At 36.1% G+C, this 19,823-nt stretch overlaps 1 protein-coding gene across 4 annotated transcripts; it reads right to left on the reverse strand.

Moving 5' to 3' along the window:
* Positions 1-901: 901 nt before the first annotated feature.
* On the reverse strand, positions 902-17,223 carry LOC115919259 (myotubularin-related protein 14-like). Of its 4 annotated transcripts, none has more exons than XM_030972610.1 (20): positions 16,931-17,223; positions 16,387-16,443; positions 15,653-15,750; positions 14,761-14,875; positions 13,341-13,416; positions 12,674-12,740; positions 12,028-12,150; positions 10,809-10,953; positions 10,240-10,314; positions 9,725-9,788; positions 8,983-9,068; positions 7,943-8,019; positions 7,418-7,454; positions 6,938-7,005; positions 6,322-6,383; positions 5,554-5,737; positions 4,737-4,848; positions 4,259-4,287; positions 3,418-3,540; positions 902-2,829 (listed from the first exon to the last, which is right to left on the reverse strand). In XM_030972610.1, the coding sequence occupies exons 1-20, from the start codon at positions 17,033-17,035 to the stop codon at positions 2,640-2,642; spliced, it is 1,893 nt and encodes a 630-aa protein (XP_030828470.1). In that variant the 5' UTR covers positions 17,036-17,223; the 3' UTR covers positions 902-2,639. The 4 variants fall into 4 exon arrangements, with proteins under 4 accessions (XP_030828470.1, XP_030828469.1, XP_030828468.1 ...); XM_030972609.1 differs by having other exon boundaries at positions 4,737-4,845; positions 6,322-6,386; XM_030972608.1 differs by having other exon boundaries at positions 6,322-6,386.
* Between the last annotated feature and the right edge of the window lie 2,600 nt (positions 17,224-19,823).

Raw genomic sequence — 19,823 nt, forward strand, 5'->3', positions numbered from 1 at the left:
GCCTCTCTCCACCCAGGTGAAGTAAATGGGTACCCGGTAGGAAGAAATCCCTTGACACCTACAGCGGAGTTAATACTATGATACTTTGAATCAGTAAGCGCAGCAGAGTATATTCATATACTAGCTGCAGTTCATAAATGGACATATTCATTATCATATAACAGCTGCTTACATGGAAAGAAATAAGATCTTTGTGTGCTCTATGTATAAAGGTACTACGTGTATGTTGAAAAATCAGTCCACAATAATCAAGGAAAGCAAGATCACATATGGACAAATCAAATATTGTATGACATTTCTTTAAAATTAATCATCTCATTACACAGAGTTACAAAGAAAGTCATATCTTAACTTGAAAACCAATGTCAATTTTCCATTTTTCAATAAGAAATTTTGATATTCCATAAACCTTTCATGTATGTTTTTCATTACTTTTTCAATCAATTTGATTATCCTCATGCCCATGTAAACAGGTTAAATAATATATATAATGAAGGCATACCATTCAGCTGGATTAAATTTCTGAAAATGATTGTACTCATCCAGAAGTGGCAAGATTTAATTTTTTTGGCCTTCATCTTCAAGTGTGGATTTTTTTGGGGGGTAAAGAAACTTAAAGGTAAAGACCAGTATTGGAAACGCCCCAATTTCAAAAAATGAAATGGAAGCTCTTATTACCAATCATGTGAAAGAATATGTTTTGAATATTACATGATGATAAAAATTTTGACGGGAAACCGCCTACTAATTGATATATTTGGTAAATTAGTGTATCTCTCGCCTGTTGAGAGATATGAAATGCATGTGTCGCGCACGTGTGTGTAGTCCCATATACATCGTTCTGTGTACAGTGCTTCTAACTTGGCCAAATTTCTTATCATTTTGATGATTCTAGAACCTTGCAGTACATCTATGCTAGATGATCAACCTTTTCTGATCGATTTTCACAACGTTTCTTTCACAATGCAATCGCATGACCATAACTGGTCTTTAGCTTTAATTGCATCACACAATTGACACATTGTCTGTTTGGAGCCAGAAGGATAGTAATTCATGTTTGACACAGAGTTAACGCCCTTCTGGCTCCTAACAGATGATATTGCCCCCTCTTACTGCAACAAGTCATGTTAATTGTGGAGGTGTCATGGTATTGATACTTTTGTTGCTTCACTTTACTTTAATTCAAGAAGTTGATGGTTAAAATCCAAGCCTAGCTCTCCAAATTTGGCAAGGCATGTGCCACTTTTACCCTGCTGTTAAGGGGTACCTGATATGATTATGCAATAAACCAGGGCAATACTAATAATGGAGTGCATAAAGCATTACCATGTGACAAACATGAGAGCTATATAGGTAGCCACGTAGTATCATTTTGAGGTGTTTAAACTGTAGATAATCTGCTAAACTGACCAATCGATCTGGAAATACCCAATTATGGAGAAAATAAGAATTTTTATTAACTGCATGCTTTAAAAAAAATGCTGCTTGAATGATATACATCACCTATTATATTTTTTTTTAAATTGTATAACTATCAATGTATCAAGGCCTTTGAAAATTGGGAAATCAAGATCAAAATCAACTCAACAATTTCAATTTAGATATTTTCAGAGAGAGAGAGAGAGAGAGAGAGGGAGACTTATGACCAACAAAAATGAAAAAATATAAAAACAATAGCACAATCCAAGTTAAAATTATATGAGTCTTGCCACGAACCATGGCTACAGCACTATTCAAAGCAGAACAAGTTTGCACTACACATCAGATAGTATTGTAATACTACCATTAGTACATGAAAACATATAATCAACAGGGAATGGTCTATATATTTCTAGAAGAAAAAGAAAGGTTTCAACTCCCTAAAACTTCCCCATATCTTCCCAAAGAACCTCCTTCATAAATCATATCAATCAACAGTAATATTCTATAAGATGGTAGCAAGAAAGGGAATTACAATAGAATTTTAACATGGATTGTAGGTAGAGTTATTATCTTGATGCAGGGCCCGGCTAGGACACAAGCTGATGTGAGGCAAGGTCTTAACTGCAGTGCCGTGATTGGAATGAAGCAAATATTACAGCAGACTGATCACACCTCTCCCAGATGGTGCCTGACTTTGTAGTTTGCTGCAATGATGAAGATCCTCCAAACAAAGATCATCCTTATGATGGTTCCAGGCATACATGGATTAGGATATTGCAGCTACCACAATCAAACTAGGCTCTTTCTCTTGGTGCCAGAAATGGAGCTGTCTGTGCTGCGTATACAGCCCCAGCATTAACCCAAGCTTCTTATGCTTGAGGAGTTACAACCACACATGAAATTGGGTCATCTGTAAAAGGCCATGTGCAATATCTTCTACCTCAACAGGCACCTCTCACATTTTGAAGACTTACAGTCATGTGTGAAAGACCATGTGCTACCTCAATGAACCAGCACCTCTCACTTGTGAAGACTTACTATATGTGAAAGGCCATGTGCTATATGCTAAGAGACTCCTCTTACATGTGAAGACTTAGCAAAGTCATATGTGAAAGGCCATGTGCTATACACGCCACCCGCACTTTCAACAGGCACCTTGCAAACGTGAAGACTTACAACCTCACCAAAAAATGCAGTCATATGTGAAAGGCCATGTGCTATGCGTACTGACCCCTTCCACCCTTGAGTCCTACTTTCGTGACCAGGTTTCCTAACACACCCCCTATTCCAGTGCTGGGTTCCATGGCGTATCTGGGACCAATCACTGACGAGTAGATCTTGTTAAACTCCATTCGGACCTGGTCTAGCCTCTGCTTCCTTATGCTCTCCTCAGGGATATGCTCAGGTCTGGAAAGGAGATAAATTCTAACCGTTTATTAAAGTGATCGTTTAACAATGTTAAATCTGAGATGCACAGCTCTACTTGTTATCAGCGTCTGTGATATGGTGTTATATTGAAGCCTTAAAAAAAATTGCGCTTCAAAAAGATACAGAAGTGCCTCAAAAAAGTAAAAACCTTTGAGTGACCAGTTTTACCATACTCTTTTTTTCCCAATAGACTGTAGTGTTATGAAAACCGTTTGACAAGCATAAAACTATCTTGATAATCAGACAGGCGATAGGCTTGACCTAAAGGTTTGTAATTATCATTGCAGCATGAGCTAAATCAAGGATTTTTTTTTAAGGATCTATGACAAAGTTACCGGAAACCCTTTACGAAGAAACTTACACAATGGATAGAAATTATTTTCCAGGGCATCAGAAAACAGAAGACTGCACACATCACTCATGACTGTTATCTTACATTAATCTGTGCCACAACACAACTGATATCTGTCAAGCCAAGAAGGGAGGGGGGGGGGGTACACGGAACCAGGAATCGATTTCAGATGGCCTAATGTAAACATCAAACATAATAGGCCAGAGTATGCTTACATTGGTGGGTTGCTGTTAGCTGAGCTAGCTGATCCACTAGAGATGTCTGAATTAATAGTGAGGGGCGAGTCTCGAGCTGAGAAGTAACCCTTTACACTCCCCGTGCCTGATATTATCTGCCAACTGAAAAATCACAAAGGGGAATATTAAAAAAATTGCAATTAGTTTATTAGCTTTTACTTAAAAGCTGCCGTCATGTGAAACAGAATCTATCTTAGAGTGAAAAATAAAGTGTTATTTCTTCAGTACCCCTTTACACTACCTGTGCCTAATATAATCTGTGAACCGAAACAACACAAAGGCGAATTAATTACTTTCTTATTTAGTGCGTTAGCTTTTTCCTAAATGCTTCCTCCACGCCAAACAATAATTCGCCTTCACACTACTTGTGCCTGATAAAAACATTCACACAGAAGGATTAGCTCTGTAAAGTCACAAAATTAAATACAACTTTTTTCTCCCCAATCCTGCCGACTACTGTACCTCAAATAATAATTGTACATGTATCATAGTCAAAATAAGTTCCAGTCATTATGCAATTTTGCTGCTCTAGAAATGGTATGAAGGGAGCAATTGAATACAAATTAATCAAATCACCTGAAATTGACATAATATTTTCACAATTTTGTATATAAGAGCAAAAAATAAGTTGTTATCAAACAAACAAAGAATATTCCATTCATTGAAAAAATGAAATTGATGCATTTTGTTTGAATTTCCATCAATTCACTTGGGCCACTGCCTCAGAACAGTATTTGTAAAAACTGATCTTCATGAAAATGCTACATATTATGTTTCTGTAGTCTTTGATGTAAAATAGGCCATCCATAATATTACATACCTTCCACATGCTGATGATGTTGACTTTGCCTGATGAGGAAAATGAAGAAGAAACAAAAATAGGGTCATAAAAGTAATGCATACAAGTTCAATAAGTTTTTGTTTTTGTTTGGTTTGTTTATAATTATTGTACTATTATTTATCAATGAAAATATTTTACTCTACATATTTACACATACGAAGATAAAATCACTAAATAAATAAAACGGGAAAGAAAAATTAATTTATCTTACACTGGCATGTAATTATCATAACATTCATTAATACTTTTCACGCTTCTATTACCCATAGAGAAGCCTGTAATAAAGCAGTCTGTAATAGGCAGACTTCCTCCTATCTTTAAACTTTTAAATAATAATACTATTGACTGGCTGATTTTTGGGGGTGATAAAAGATTGTATTTCCCAATTTCATATCCTCCTCAAAGCCAGTAAACATTATATACATATTCAAAGTGTCAATCATGAGTGACCCCTCACCAAATCAGCTGATGACCTTCGACATGACCTGGGTACTGCTACAGGACTGGTTGCTGATTGGATGATAGTTTGCTTCGTGCTCTCAGGTCGGTGGAGTGCTGATTTTGGTCTACTGAAAAAAGAGACATGATTAATTCTGCCATCTGTTTTTATCAACAAGGAAACAAAACTAAAAGTAAACAGGATGTGTAGTCAACTTGTCAATGATTCGGCTAAGGCAGAAGTCCATGCAATGATCAAATGATCTAACTATGTAAGCTTTATCACTCTATTAAACCAACTATTAACTACTACAATATAATGATGCCAATAACTCTTTGTAAACAGCACCATTTACAGTTACATCATATCTAACCAAAGGAATCACAGTTTTAATACCCTGGTCACTGGATTCAATTACATTTTTGCACTTTTCAGTACATGCACACTCTCTACTCTTCTGTGGAACATGTAGAACTATTTTAGACAATCAAATGGATAAACATGAAAGTGGACCATCCATTTTTTTAATGTAATGAAGACAGGGCTCGGTAAACAAAAATGCTGAAACATCAGAAGATGTAAATAACAACAAATGACACAATCATTTAGTAATCAAAAGGATATTTTAGAAGAAGTTTATAACAACAACAACAACAAAATTTAAAGACAAAAAGAGATAAACTTTAAGGGACAAAAGGAGTAAAATTGATAAAGAAAGAGAAATAGAAGAAGAAATAGACTTAAAGAGAGCAAGAAGAGGAACAAAGCTATACACCACAACATTATCAAGATAGTCAGGATGATGAAAGACCAATGGAGCACAAATGAATCTTACACATTATATTTGGGAGCACCATTTGATGTTTGATGAACATCTCCATTCCTTGTTTCTTCTTTACAGCTAGAGTCTTGAACAGATGTTAAGATAGGAGAGCTTGTGCTACTGATGCTGGTAATACTGATGTTACTGCCCAGACTGGAGTTACTACCTAGTTTGTATTTCCTGCTTTCTTCCAGATCTGTAGGGAAAGGGAAATAATTGCAAATTTTTTGATACAGAGGAATTTCCATTTCTAAAATGCATAGGCTGTAGAGTGTACATAATGATATGCATTGGAAATCTAACAGTTTGCATTTCCAAAGAGTTTTTAACAATCCTTCCCATTATGTTGTTCTTAGTTGATTTATAATTGGCATTAGCTGAAATTGATAATTTATGATTTAGGAATATCAAGCAAAATCCATCTTGAACTGTCAAAAACTTAATTTCAATTGCTATGATCGTAAAATGTGTTATTATTCATATTTTTGTTAGATTGTACATAAATTGAACACAGTATTTGTAAGATAAAAAAGACAACAATTTCTCCCTAAATAATCGTTTTCAGTATTTGACTACCGGTATTCTACTTAAGATTTTTTTAAATACTCCAATTAAACACAAAATAATATCAGTGGACTTACCTACTTTTATGTTTTCTTTAATACTGTGTTTTCTTTGTTTTCTTGCTATAACAATTAATTGTAATTTCATTGAAGCAAGTTATACAGAATGTCATAAATGAAACAAAGTATGAGCTGGGAGGATGAATAATAAACAAACCTAATAAGACCATCGGTTCAAGACAGGATTCTGAGTCTGCTCTACTCGATGCTCTGTGTCGTCTGCTGTAGTATAAGAGATTCAATTATCATATTTAATTGGTATATTATTCTAAGAATATTATTACAAATATATATGTAATTTTAATCATAGGTCAGAGGTTATTGTATGAAATATTTTGTCAATTCTGTTATAAAAATGAGAGCATGTTGTTTCAAAGTAACTTCATGATTCACATCAATGAAACTATTAAACAGTGTATAATACTCCACTCAATACATTAATCTATTTATTCATCAATTTTTCTTTTAAACAAAATTATTCCATACAACTTTAAAAGAGTCCAAGTATATGGCAAGTATAATGAAAGATAACAATTGGAATAACAAGACACTTTGACAGTTTGAAGTCAATAACTTCTTATGATAATAAAAAAGATGGACTGAACTAACGATATTAATCAAGGTAGTTGGATTAAAAAACTGCATCCACCTTCCACACGTATATGTATTAACCCTTGAAATACTATGCCTAAGATAATAAGATAACGCAAGTTGGAGTCTACAGAAAATCTTTCTTATACCAACATTAAATTGTATCCAATGAGTTAACTGACCTTCTTTGGAGTAATGAGAAGTCATCGGATGTGATGTGCTTCAGGAAGTTGAAACAGAAGAAGAAAACCTGGGAGGCAATTACAAATAAATCAATCGGAATGAACATGCCAAGCAAGTATCAATAGTGGTAGTTCTTTTTTTACCTCACCCCTAAGGCCCTAATACATGTTATCTTTGGTATTCAATTATATGCAAGATATTGCTGTGCAAAGCAATTTTTCAGAGGTTTATAGAATCCTGGTCAAACTATATTCTGAGGTATGATCGTTTAGTAAACTTCACATTTAATGCAATTCACTTTATTTCAAACACACAATAAAAGGACTGTAAACAATCGTACAACATTCATGTATTTGTTCACTACATCAATAAAACACAAAATTAGGTTAGCATGCATTTGTGAATAGATCCAACTCGAATCACTGCCATAAAAGATGCACTTTGAATCAAATCATTCATGACAGAAAATGAGTACTTACATCTTCTCCTTTCCCTAATCTGTCACATAGATTGTGCCTGCACAAAAGATATTGACAGAATGAGATTTAGTGTTCATGACCCTAGACAAATTACTATTTTGAGATAATCATCATGTTTATGACAACAACACCTGTTGAAAATGCTTGAAACATATATTGAAAACTTTCCAGGGATTAAAAGAATACTCTCATTAAAAAATAAGTTGATAATGACAGCTGATTCAAAATTGTTTTAAAAAGCTAGAACTCTTGTAACAATAATAACACTAGTAGATATTCTTTTGATGTCCTGCCTTTTTATTTCCTGGTACAATTAACTGATCGAGGTGATTTTCCATGTAATATTAACCAAATCATGGAATTCAATAACACTTCCGCACTTGCAGTAAACACCCTTCTCTACATTCTACAGCAAATGGAATTCCCCAAACAAAAGATCACTGATAATAAGGGGCAGAGTCCAATGTCATTAGTATAATGGTGATTGCATATGTTTAAATCTTCAGAAATGTCAACAGTACTTACCCATATAAGAGCCAGTCATATGCAATTGTGAGATAGAGTATTTCAGCTGCACTAAGGTTTGCATGGGCTTTGCAGTCCTGTGGGAAATGAGGAAGAAGGGCAAAGTAAGATACAGTGTGCGCAAAGAAAAAATATACATGAATGACATGTCCATTTTGTAATAACAACTACCCGGTAGGCATTTAAAAGGTCGATTTCTGGGAAAAGATGAAAAATAATTTGTGAGCGCTATCATTGTTGTTATGCAAGTGTGGAAGAACATCACATAAAAAATGTTCCCTAAAAAGTATGTCTCTTCAAATGCCTTAATATTCTAAATATGGCATGTAAAAGCTTACAAATCGGGACAGATTTTTATGCCACATGTTCGTGTAATCCCTTATACATATTTCTATGTACAGTGCTTGTAACTACCAAGACTGGGCCAAATTTCTTATCATTTCGATGATTCTAGAACCTTGCAGTACACACCCAATACTTAAACGCTAGATGATCAACCTTTTCTGATCGATTCCACAATGTTTCTTTCACAATGCAATCGCATGACTAGAACTCAACTTTATCTTTATACTACAATATTTCTCAATTTTTATTGTACAAGAAACCAGGAAACGTATGACATGACAGACATGAAATTGCCAAGCAATTACTATGAACATTGATGAGCAGTGTTTTTATTTCTACTTTTAAGTGAATTTACCAAACAACATTCAATTCATTGCATAGACACATATCATCATTACATTTTTTAGAGACTGATCTAACCAAGAAATTTAATCAAATGAAGCACACAAGATTGAAGAGATTGCTTTATCAGGCTGCAGGTAATGTTTGAATATGCTTGCTGAGCAGTGCCATATTGGCTGGTTCATCAGTAATGTTCATGCATCATCACAATGGAGAAGGAGTGTAGTTTGAATGGATTGCAAGGTTTACGCAAGATGTCATTGCCCAGTAGATTTTGAAAGCACCATTTGGCAGCCATATAAGGCCATTCCTTTTATACATATATTATACGTACAATGTAGGTGATAACTTACCGCCCAAAGAGAAAGCCTGAGAAGAGAGATGAAAAGAGGTGTGCGGTCCCAGCCTGATATACAATGTACTAACACACCAGAATCTCCTGCACAATAAACAACATGATACTTTCTTTACACTCATTTTCAACAGCTTGGATAAAAGGAAAAACAAAAACTATTTTCAAGCAGATCTTTAGTGGTCATGGAATCGGTAGAGATGAACATCATTCATATTTCATAGAAAAAAAGAACAAGCACTATCATTTAAATCAACACTAAAGTCGTTCCAAGAAGCAGAAAAGGGGAAAAATAACATTTAATTCATATTATTTGACAATGTGTAAGTGGACAAAGTTCAAAACTTAATATCTCCCACTGTGGAAGGAATAACAGAGATAAACTTCAAGAGAATTCACTACAATTAGCAAATAAGGACTGTAGTCTTTGGTCTACTGTAGAAGTTATGTATTCTGTTGAGCATACAGCAAGGATTAAGCAGGGCAATATAACCTTCTGTATAAACATCAAAATGTTACTTAGTAAAACCTGTCCATAAAGACTACCCAAGGGAGACAAGTAAGGTGGTTGTTATAGGCAGGTGGTCTCTGAAGACAGGTGCCTATAGTACATGTTTCAATGAGAAACCATTTTCAAGGGGGGGGGGGATGTGGTCTTTGTAGACAGGTGGTCACTAAAGCAGGTTTGACTGTATTGTAATATAACATGGATGTTTCCTAGCAAAGTTAGAGGTTTTACTCACCATCTTTGATAAGGAAGAGCAGGAGCTTCAGGTAGTTCTGTGTGATCTTCACCAGATCCCATTGCTGTGACAACAAATTAAAATTAAAATTAAATAACAAAATCAAGGATATTATGATTGCAAAAGGACATTGAAATCATCACTGATACAGAATTGGGGACTGATCATTCCTACTTACTTGCCTGCCACTGTTTGATTGAGGTCAATATCATTAAAATCATACTTTTAATAAACACACGACTGTCGTGAAACAAAATTGAAGTCAACAATCAAATTCAAATATTGATAGTCTTACATAAGGTTGGGTAGTCCTATGGAAATATTCAAGCAGTCATTTCTTCCGATGAGAATGAAAGGTGTTAATTGTTTCACAGTGCCAAATCAAAGTTGGTTGATACCACAAAGTAATTATACCTAAAACTAAAGGCAAACAATAACATCAACAACAACAACAACAGCACATATGTGATGTTAATGCTAGGGTAAAGTCCATGCATATTGAAAGAATATCTTACCCTGTACATATGCCAGTCAATGCCTGTGGAGGTGGCTACTCTGTCTGGTATACTCAGATCAGCATCAACAAAGTCCTGTAAAAATGTAAAAGTACATCAATAAGACGTATCTCACTGGGTATTAATTCTTTTCATATAGCAAGGCTTCACACTAGCTCCTTTTCATAGGGGTCTGGACTGAAATGATTAGGGTCTGTATGCATAAGTCCTATGTTAAAATTCTGACATTTTGGGGATCGGTAATGAGATTATGGGTGCCAATGTGTCCCCCCCCCCCCCCACCTGTTAGTGTCAAACCATGCGTATAGTCCATATGGCTATGCTTCTGGTTACTATGACATGACTATATGGCCTACTTCATGAATACTGCAATTAGGAACGATCTCACCAACACAATTTAAAAACAAAAAATCTTTGGCCGACTTGGGCATTCATGGTTTATAAAATGTTAGGAAAAGCAGATTCAAAAGTATTAATCAAATGTTATCACTTCCTTGAATTTTTACTTTATGACATTTGTTCAAAAATGTGGTGGTTGAGAAGGGATTTACATAAAGTATTTAGCTTACCTGTGACCAGTCAAAGAAGAGATTAATACCATTGAAGCCATTGTCCCTGAAATCTTTGAAGAATTCACAGCCGGGGTACGGTAATGAAAGCAAGCAGAAATCAGCATACCTATGCTCCTTGTCCACTTTCTCTGATGATGTTACACTGTCAAATAATATTATGAAAACCATTTCTCATTTACATTTCATGACCATTCTTTTTTCACTTATTTTGATGTGTAATTTCAGTTGACAGAGGGCCTTCCACAAATCAGTGGATTAAGTTGAGACAGGTTCTAGGCCACTTTACACATTATGGGCTAAAATGTCTGACATTTGAGGAAATCTCACTGTCAAAACCACAGATACATCAGCCTCAGAGTATTGCGGTGGCTGTTTTCAGACAAATCAAATATCATACTAAAAACCGTGTCTCTACGGGTTAGATAAAACATAAATACCGGTAGTTGGTCCTACAATGAAACAAATCAGAGAAATAACTGAGACTGAGTCTATCTGGCTAGCCCAATTTATTTGGAATATGTGTCGTCCCTTAATATACTGGAAACGAATTGATGTTTCACCACATTTTTCATTTAAAAAACGTTTCTTTCATCTTATCTAAATTTTTAGATTTTTATTTAGAATGTCTCTTTCTCCCATTTTCATTATGGCATGTTAAAACTTTTATAAACCTGTTGATTGCTCTGTTCTTTCCCAATAGTAAATGTCTATGTCTCATGATTGGCAGGTGCTAACTCGTAAATTTCTCTTTCGCAGAATAACACCTCTGCTAACAATACCCTTCCTGTGGGTCGACTGTTATGCAATCTCTTGCACGTGTCAGGTCGCTCTAGAGACAATTCCTCTGCCACCAATTCCCCACTTCAACCCAACTGACCTCTTTTCACAATATGTGATCAACTTGACTTCTACTCTAAAGGAGATGCAAGGGGACTACAATGCATGCTCCAGCAAAAATTGCTACATTCAATATCCTACACTAATCAAATATCAACCATGAACAAAAAACTATACCCAACCCTACACCTAAACCTAACCTAAATCCAAGTTGCCATCCTGACTCTAACCCTATATATCTTTCATGAAGTGATACTTGCGAGAAAATTTCACCTCAGCAAATTTCTAAGAACCACGTGCAACCCTAACCCTAACCATATATCTTAGATGAAATAAAGCCTGGAGCAATCATCCCTTGGATCACCATCAGGTCACTTACTTGACCCCAAACTTGACTTTCTTGTTCTCTAGCATAAGGTCACACACAGCGGTCACTTGGAGCATCTTCAACAGCTTGATATCTTGACCTCTGTAGCGGTCAAACAATGGCCAATCGTTGCTACTGCAGAGTAAATAACAAGTAAATATTGATTGACAAAGTATAATTGTGGGGTATATATTCTGGATCAGTAGATTTAAGGATTTTAATATGTTGAGGATAAGGGGATATTCTATACTTGTTTCAATTAAATTTATTTTCTGGATCCATGTATTTAGTAGACTAATTGATGCATAGATATGTATAAACGAGTATCTTCCTTATCTAGTCATGTTATCCAAAATGCAACCAAGACTTTGACTGGTATTAGGGATCAAAGAAATCCAGTATAACTCTCAATGTCACGGAAGCAAAGATAAATGCTTTTCCTTTTAACCTGAATAAATTTACATATTCAATGTTAACATGCCAAAGGGGAATGAAAGAGCAACACATTTTGAGGTGATTTGATCAATTTAGACAATTTTGCAAAACCCACTTCCTCCAAACACATCAAATCAGACTAAACACATCTTCAAAGATAGTGTATAAGGTATTAGCAATTGATTAACATTTGTCAGTGCAAAAATAAGCATGAAACACTTACCTTGTAGATGGGCTCCTACTTAGACTGGTCATAGTTTCTTCATCATCTAGTTCTGCACTTTCACCTCCTGTCAAGGAAAAAGAAATGAGTTTGATTGAACCACTCTACAGGATGGACATTTGGCAATAGACTAGTACAGTGATGAAAATATCAAAATTAGTTTATAAAAAAGATATACCAGGGTATATATGTATACAGTCAACCCTGCTTTAGTGACCACCTGTCTACAAAGACAACATTCTTTGTTTCCCTTGAAAATGTACTAAAGGAACCTGTCTACAAAAACCACCTGTCTTCAAAGACCACTTTTTGTGTTTCCCATGGGCGGTCGCTATAGACAGGTTTGACTATTACATCCATACTCATCTTACATGTTAATTCTAAATTCACTGAACATATTGCAATCAAGAGACAACACAGGAAAAGCTAATTGACATTTATTTTTATTTGAAATTTTTTCAATATTATTATCTATCAAAATAAAATAATGTATTGAATGCATGAATCTTAGATTGCTAGTGATCTCGTTTACATACAATAAAAATCTACAAACACCTTCCATTTTGCTCTACATAGCTATAAAAAAGCACAAAACAGAGACGCCCAGATAATTCAAATTCTGACCGTGAATGCTCTATACAATGTCATTACAGTTAGAAAGGTATACCTGAGAAGAGGTAGTTGAAGCCAGAACGTCCATATATCTCAGGACCTCCCGAGAGGGTAGCTGATCTGCAAATGTGCTACAAATGCAAAGAAAATAGATTGATTTATATGTAACAAACATTTAACAAAATGAGCATCTACATCAAAGATAATCAAGAATGTTCTAACTCTCAAGCTAAAATGTGTCATTGCTATTCATTTAAAGACAAATCTTCCAATAACTTTGATGTTATAAAAAGATTCTATGGTTCTCTACTTCCAATGAGAAAAGAAGAAAAGAAGAAGAAAACGAAAACATGTACTGGTACACTGCATAATATATAACTGTACAATTGAAATTTGAACAACTATCATTATTTATAATAAGACCTTAAGTTTCACTTTTGAAAGTCTTTACTATGATCACACAAGCATATCAAAGCCTATTAAAGGATTTAATTAAATAATTAAATGATCTTCAATACATAATCACAGTTTCACTTTCACCCTTCCCAGTACATCAAGTTAAAGGTATTACAAAGTTTTGGGAAATTTTGAAAATTGGGTGGATAGTGATTCTTTAAAATTTTGATATATTTGGATGCCCCTGTGGATGTATTATAAGCACTAAAAGATTTAGCCCCTAAAACACTTCTGCTTTCGAGAAAAATTGAATATACAAATTTACCGGTGCTCCCGGTAAATTTCAAAACATTTCAAATAGCGCCTACGGCTGTACAATGGTAGCTGCGATCATAAAAATGTCAGAACATGTAGCTATGATATATAATTTCCAAACGGGAATAGCTAGTCGATCGATTTTAGTCAAGAAAAATTGTTTTATAGCTTAATTAAAATCTTGACCTTGAGAGGGAGTTATACAACATAAAGAGTTTATTATTTACAATTTCATAACTTTAGACTGATTTCAACCGCGACAACGACCACTGAATATTGTAGGATCGCATGTGCTTTCAATATGTTCATTTGAACCAAATTCATGACCCCGTACCAAAACTTTATATTACCTTTAAGAGATTGCAAAAGGTATTGATATCATAAAATGACTGACATCAAGGATCAATTTCTTGAGAATTTGTTTTCTACTACAGCTCTTTGAACAACTCATAAATAATTATGGCAAGAAATCAAGAGACAATTTGTGAAAAATACATGTTACTGGGAGTAGCGAGTGATTTAGCTTGAGAGTGTTTTGAAGAGAGCTGTGTAAAAAGGAGCTCTTAAAGTGAGCTCTAGCAAAGACATATAAAATACATAGGAACTGTCGCAAGGAAATCTCACATCTAGGGCAAATCCAAAGAGAATTCCAGTGAAAGGGGAAGTCTACCCTCATGTTTAAGTTGCAACTTGATATCAAGGTGGACTTCTCCTTGAACTAAAAAGTATTTATTTTACACTGTTGCCATTATGAAAGAACTTACCTTGCCATCACAGAGGATAACTGGCATGACAAATCTCTCCCTACACCTAGCAAATCTTGAGCGGCACATTATCTCTCTCAGCTTGGTCACATCATACATGCTCTCCACATGGTCTCTGAAATAGAGAAATTGTTAGAAGGGTATGTCAATTCAACAAGGAATCTCTCTCTCTCTCTGATAACCTTTTAGACTTTGAGCCAAATATTGTAAAACTTTGAGCCAAATTGAACTAACAACCTTTATTGTATTGTTAAAGCAGCTCCAAAGAAAAAATGTATTTTCTTGTAAAATCTATGAGGTTCATGAACTGGAATATTTTTCAGAGAAAAGTGCTGCCTATCTCTTGATCACTAGTCCTAATAATCACAATATAACAAGAAATGTTAGTGTGGGAGATGCTTTCAGAATGGAATAATGATAGACCCATTTACATTTCTTGCCCCTATACATAGGAGCAGGACTAGTGGCTTTAAAGCTTGTATACCAATTACTAAAATATATTTTGTTATGTATGTTAGAGATTCCATTTGGCTATACTATATCAAAAATATGAGCTTTGAATATTACTTTTATAAAGAGAAACTGCATGTATAAATTAGCACTTTAAATACACGCTCAATTAACATAAAGTTACTTATGAGCAGACTTCTCGATGCTCGCTTGGAATCAGGGCCTGCAGGGAACCCAAGTCGGACCTTGGGACCTTGGTTCTTTTATGTTATTACATGGAATGATATAGAAGGTGCACTGATAATGTGTTATTCTTTATTTTCTCTATATGCCTTATCTGCTGGGTTGTATGACACAATGTAAAGTATTTTGGAGTTGATTTCTTTACATTCTAGCCACACACAAAACAATTTAAGAAAATCGGTACACTTGAAGGATTTACCTTTCTCCTACTTGTCCATCAGCTCCTAACATGTACTCCAGTATAACCAACTTGCCTGGGTAGTGACCACAAAGCTCCCCATTCGAATTCAGGATTACCTTTTCAATCAAACAAAAACAAAAAACAAGTGTCAGGTCACAGCATTTTCTTTAAACCCCATTTTCCAAGTTTAATTAATGAAGAAAATCTAAAATATTATTTTATTATATATTTTTTTAAACTCACTTCAGTTAATTTCTTGGTTTCAAAACTTTGTGTTTTTGATGCTATTGCCGTGTGAAATATCTCACAGGAGTGAAAACTTATTGTGATAAAACTTTTTTTCTTCTATTCAATAGCTTCATATCTTAATATTAAGAACAATAATCTGTAAGAGGGATGTACTCCAATTGAAGAAGAAGAAGAAGGGTGTTAAAAAGAGACATACCATGTTTACCCTACTACCCTAAGGGAATATGATATCAAGTAGCATTCAGGAGCAATGTGGGGAAGTGGGGGTGTCATGTGGGAAGAGATTTGGGGAATTGGATACCCCCTTTCTCATGCCTGACAACATTTTAACCCTTTCTTTTTGTATCGATTTGCCAGTCATACTTTTTGGAATACTTGAACCCTCCCTTGTCACCATTGGTACCGGCATTGTTCATCATCCATCTACCTACCACCCCCAACAAGTCCTTCACTAGTATTAAAGGAATCTGGATCACAGTATAAAACAAGGCAAGGCAACTTACTGAGTATTTGTAGTCCTTTGCAAACAAAGCAAGACATTTCCTCTCAAATCCTTCAACCTGCATTACAAAGAACATGGAAAAGAAGCATTATGATTCATGAAGCAAGAAGATTATTTCATATATATAGTCTAGAGGTTCTAATAAGAAAAAAATGACAAGCTATAAAGACATCATATTTACATTTATCATGATATACAGAACAAAAATATTATGCATTTCTGTGTTTCTCCAAAGTGCCTTCTCCCTTGAGGATGTCCAGATAACGAGTCATGGTTTCATACATGTTCATTGTGTAAAATAGACATTTTATCACTTTAAGGTTTTTTTAATAAATGGGAAAACTCTCTGGCACTTTGTGACAGTGTCACTTCCAATTCAGCTAATTTGAAGTACGAATAGTGATTACAACTTCCAAAATTCATAACTTTACATTTCTTGGTCCGACTTTGTTCAAACTTAGATTCACCAATCTGCTTTTAATAGTTAGTTCTAGACTCTAATACTAAGAATAGTATTAGAAGGTCTAGTAAGATTGGAAACTTACTTTACTACTGCCTTCACGAGCTCTGTATTGAGTCTTGGAGAAGTGATCTAACAGTTGACGTGTGTCATTCTCATTTATAACTGATGTTCCTTGACTATCCCCCATCTTTGGATAACGTTCCTGATGCCGAAACGGGCCAGCTCCAGATCAGAAGAAAGTGCCCCTCTCTGTCTCTCTGTTTCTGTGTCTCACTGAATCGGTCACAACTTTTTTAACAGACCCCTAGTTTAGATGATTACAATTATATCACAGAAAGTACTGAATTTGTCCTGGGTTCATGCTCGTCCTTCATCATTCATTCATGTCTTTCTTTACAAAATCAAACCAATCTGCCGATTTACCACACTCCACGATCCACTGCACTGCACTGCGTGTTAGTGACGGGAAAGATCCGAGTGGCAGGAACGTGACTCTGTCTCTGTCTGTGCATCTGCTTCGCTTGTTTCCTGGTAAACCACTTTAATTAAAAGATGTCCGGATACAGTACAGCCATAGAAGTTCGTGTTCTCAAAATAACGTGACGTAACTCTCATCTCTCCATGAAGTTGCAGTAAATCTAGACTCTACCAAAAGTAGTCGCATCATATCTTTAGACTTAAGCCATATTAAGGTCATGCGACATCAACACACCAACTCACGTAGTAGTATAGTAGTTTACCCCGTAGTTTTCACACTGAGTGCCATTGACGTGAGGGAGCGAAGATCAATGAATGTAATGCAATGGTGGACTAGACTCGATCGACTGTCCAGATTTTTTTTACCAGTACGAGATAGACACGCGAACGCTTTTACATAGTCTACTTTGCAGACTGGGTATGTGCGACAAACTATTTGCACACTAACCTCTCTCCTCCTCAGACTCTCACTTTCTCTCGACATTTCACTGTTAATCTTCCTCTCTATCATTCCCCCTTTTTTCCCCTTGTTGTTAAAAGAAAGCGAGAAGAACCATATGACTATGGACAAGTCTCACTATATATGACTCATATTTTGGGGGCTTAATTGCAGCAATAAGGTACTGATTTGGTTTGGATGGGGGTGTGCCGCTGAAGCCTAGAAACCCCTACCCATTTAGGGTCTCATTTTTGTGGATTTTTTCACAAAGTAAAGCCCAATTTTCGCAATTTTTTCTAGTTTTTGCCAAGCAAAAACCCGAACTTTTTTTGAAAATTTTGAAAAACAAATTCATGTTTATGGATATTTATTGTTAAAAATGGAACCCATATTGTTTAGGTTGTAAAAAAAAACAACCAATTAGAGCGGCACACCCCCGTATGTGTGAGTACCAGGCTCGGATCCAGGGGGCCGAGCAAGCCTTGCCCCCCCCCCCCCCCCCACCCCCGCAAAAAAAAAAAGAGAGAGAGAGAGAAGGAAAATAAGGCCGGAAAGGGAACTTAGAGGAGATGAGGAAGGGAAAGAAAGAAGAGGAAAAAAGGAGATCGGGGGGGGGGGGGAAAGGTCCTTACCTCCCAGGCTGTTGCCTCCCCCCCCCCCCCCCCCATCAACACAAATAGGAGAGAAGGAAGGAAAGGGAAGAAAAAAAGGAAAAGAGGAGATAAATGGAATGAAAAAAGAGGAAGAAGATTTTAAAAAAGGGGGTATCAGTTGCAATTTTAATCAGGGACAAAAAGACAGTCCTTGCCTCTCCTTCCCCCCTCCCCGCCCCCGCCAAAAAAAATGAGACAAGAAAGCAAAAGCGAAGGATGAGAAGAAAAGAAAAGGTGAAAAGAAGGGGGAAATCAGTTGCGATTAATCCCGCCAAAAATGCGTGGATCGGGGGGGGGGGGGGGGGGGGGGGGGGGGGGGAGGGGGGGGGGGAAGAGAGAAAGAAAAGAAGAATAGTGACCTGCCAGTGTAAAAATAACGAGGTATCAAAATATGCTCATTTGACCGTGATTAAATGCCTAAAACCCCTATGCTTCTTGGGGCTCCGCCCCCTGGACCCACGCCAATTAGTGTCCTGCCAGTGTAAAAAATAAGGTATATTAAATGCTCATCTGACCCTAATTAAATGCATAAAACCACTAAGCTTTCGGGGTTCTGCCCGGCTTCGACCCCACTAGGGGGTCTAAGGCGGGCCCCTATATGCATATCTGACCGTTATAAAATGCCCATACCCCACTTCCGGGGGATCCGCCCCTTGATCCCCGCCGGGGCTTTGTCCCTAGACCCCACGCCAATTTACGTTATATACGTTCTACCTGATCGTAAATACTTTAGCCTCCCCCATGGCTCCAGCCACTTTGAAAAACATTCAGCGGGGCCTGCATGTAAGAGTGGGGTGATGCAGATTTTTTGTCAAAAAAAATGTTTTTGCTCATTACGCCACTGCTGGTCACCATTACTTACCCATATTTGGCTCGCATGATTTCAAATTTGCCCCCCGCTAAGAAATCCAGGAGTCGCGCCTGCATGGTGGATGCCATATGGGGACGACTGCTGATCAAAGGGGTGATAAAAAAAAACTATAACTATCTCATATACATGATAGATAATACGACAGAAAAATTGTGCATACTGATTACTGTGGCCTGTTGGCCAAATTAACAACTGCCTACCAGGTACTCAGAGAATATTGCATCTTCTACTGATTAAATCAAAAGATTTCAATGAAATGATCAAGAATCAGTTTAATATAAACCGGAATATATACATTTACATATAAAAAGTACATGCACAATATAAATAAAACAGAAATCAAATATGAGAAGGGGCACAAGAGGGGGTAGGTATTCTCGTGCCCATGGATCTCTTTATTTTCTGTCGTTCGACTATAGTCAGAAAGAAGAATGGAAATGGAGATAAAACTTGCTCCATTAAAAAAATTAAAAAATTGTTTGAACTAAAAGTTTAATTTACGAGACTAATAAAACAACCATCCTAGGAATAAAAT

Source organism: Strongylocentrotus purpuratus, unplaced genomic scaffold (genome assembly GCF_000002235.5).
Source record: "Strongylocentrotus purpuratus isolate Spur 01 unplaced genomic scaffold, Spur_5.0 spur5_scaffold_6, whole genome shotgun sequence".
NCBI classification, from domain to species: Eukaryota; Metazoa; Echinodermata; class Echinoidea; order Camarodonta; family Strongylocentrotidae; genus Strongylocentrotus; species Strongylocentrotus purpuratus.

What these genes read in the sequence shown, in the direction of transcription:
- LOC115919259 (XM_030972608.1), bottom strand. Translation starts at nt 17,035, where the DNA reads ATGGGGGATAGTCAAGGAACATCAGTTATAAATGAGAATGACACACGT. An exon ending in CTCGTGAAGGCAGTAGTAAA is followed by an intron (nt 16,444 to 16,930) that starts GTAAGTTTCCAA and finishes TTTGTAATGCAG; the next exon opens with GTTGAAGGATTTGAGAGGAA. An exon ending in GCTAACAGCAACCCACCAAT is followed by an intron (nt 2,830 to 3,417) that starts GTAAGCATACTC and finishes TCTCCTTTCCAG; the next exon opens with ACCTGAGCATATCCCTGAGG.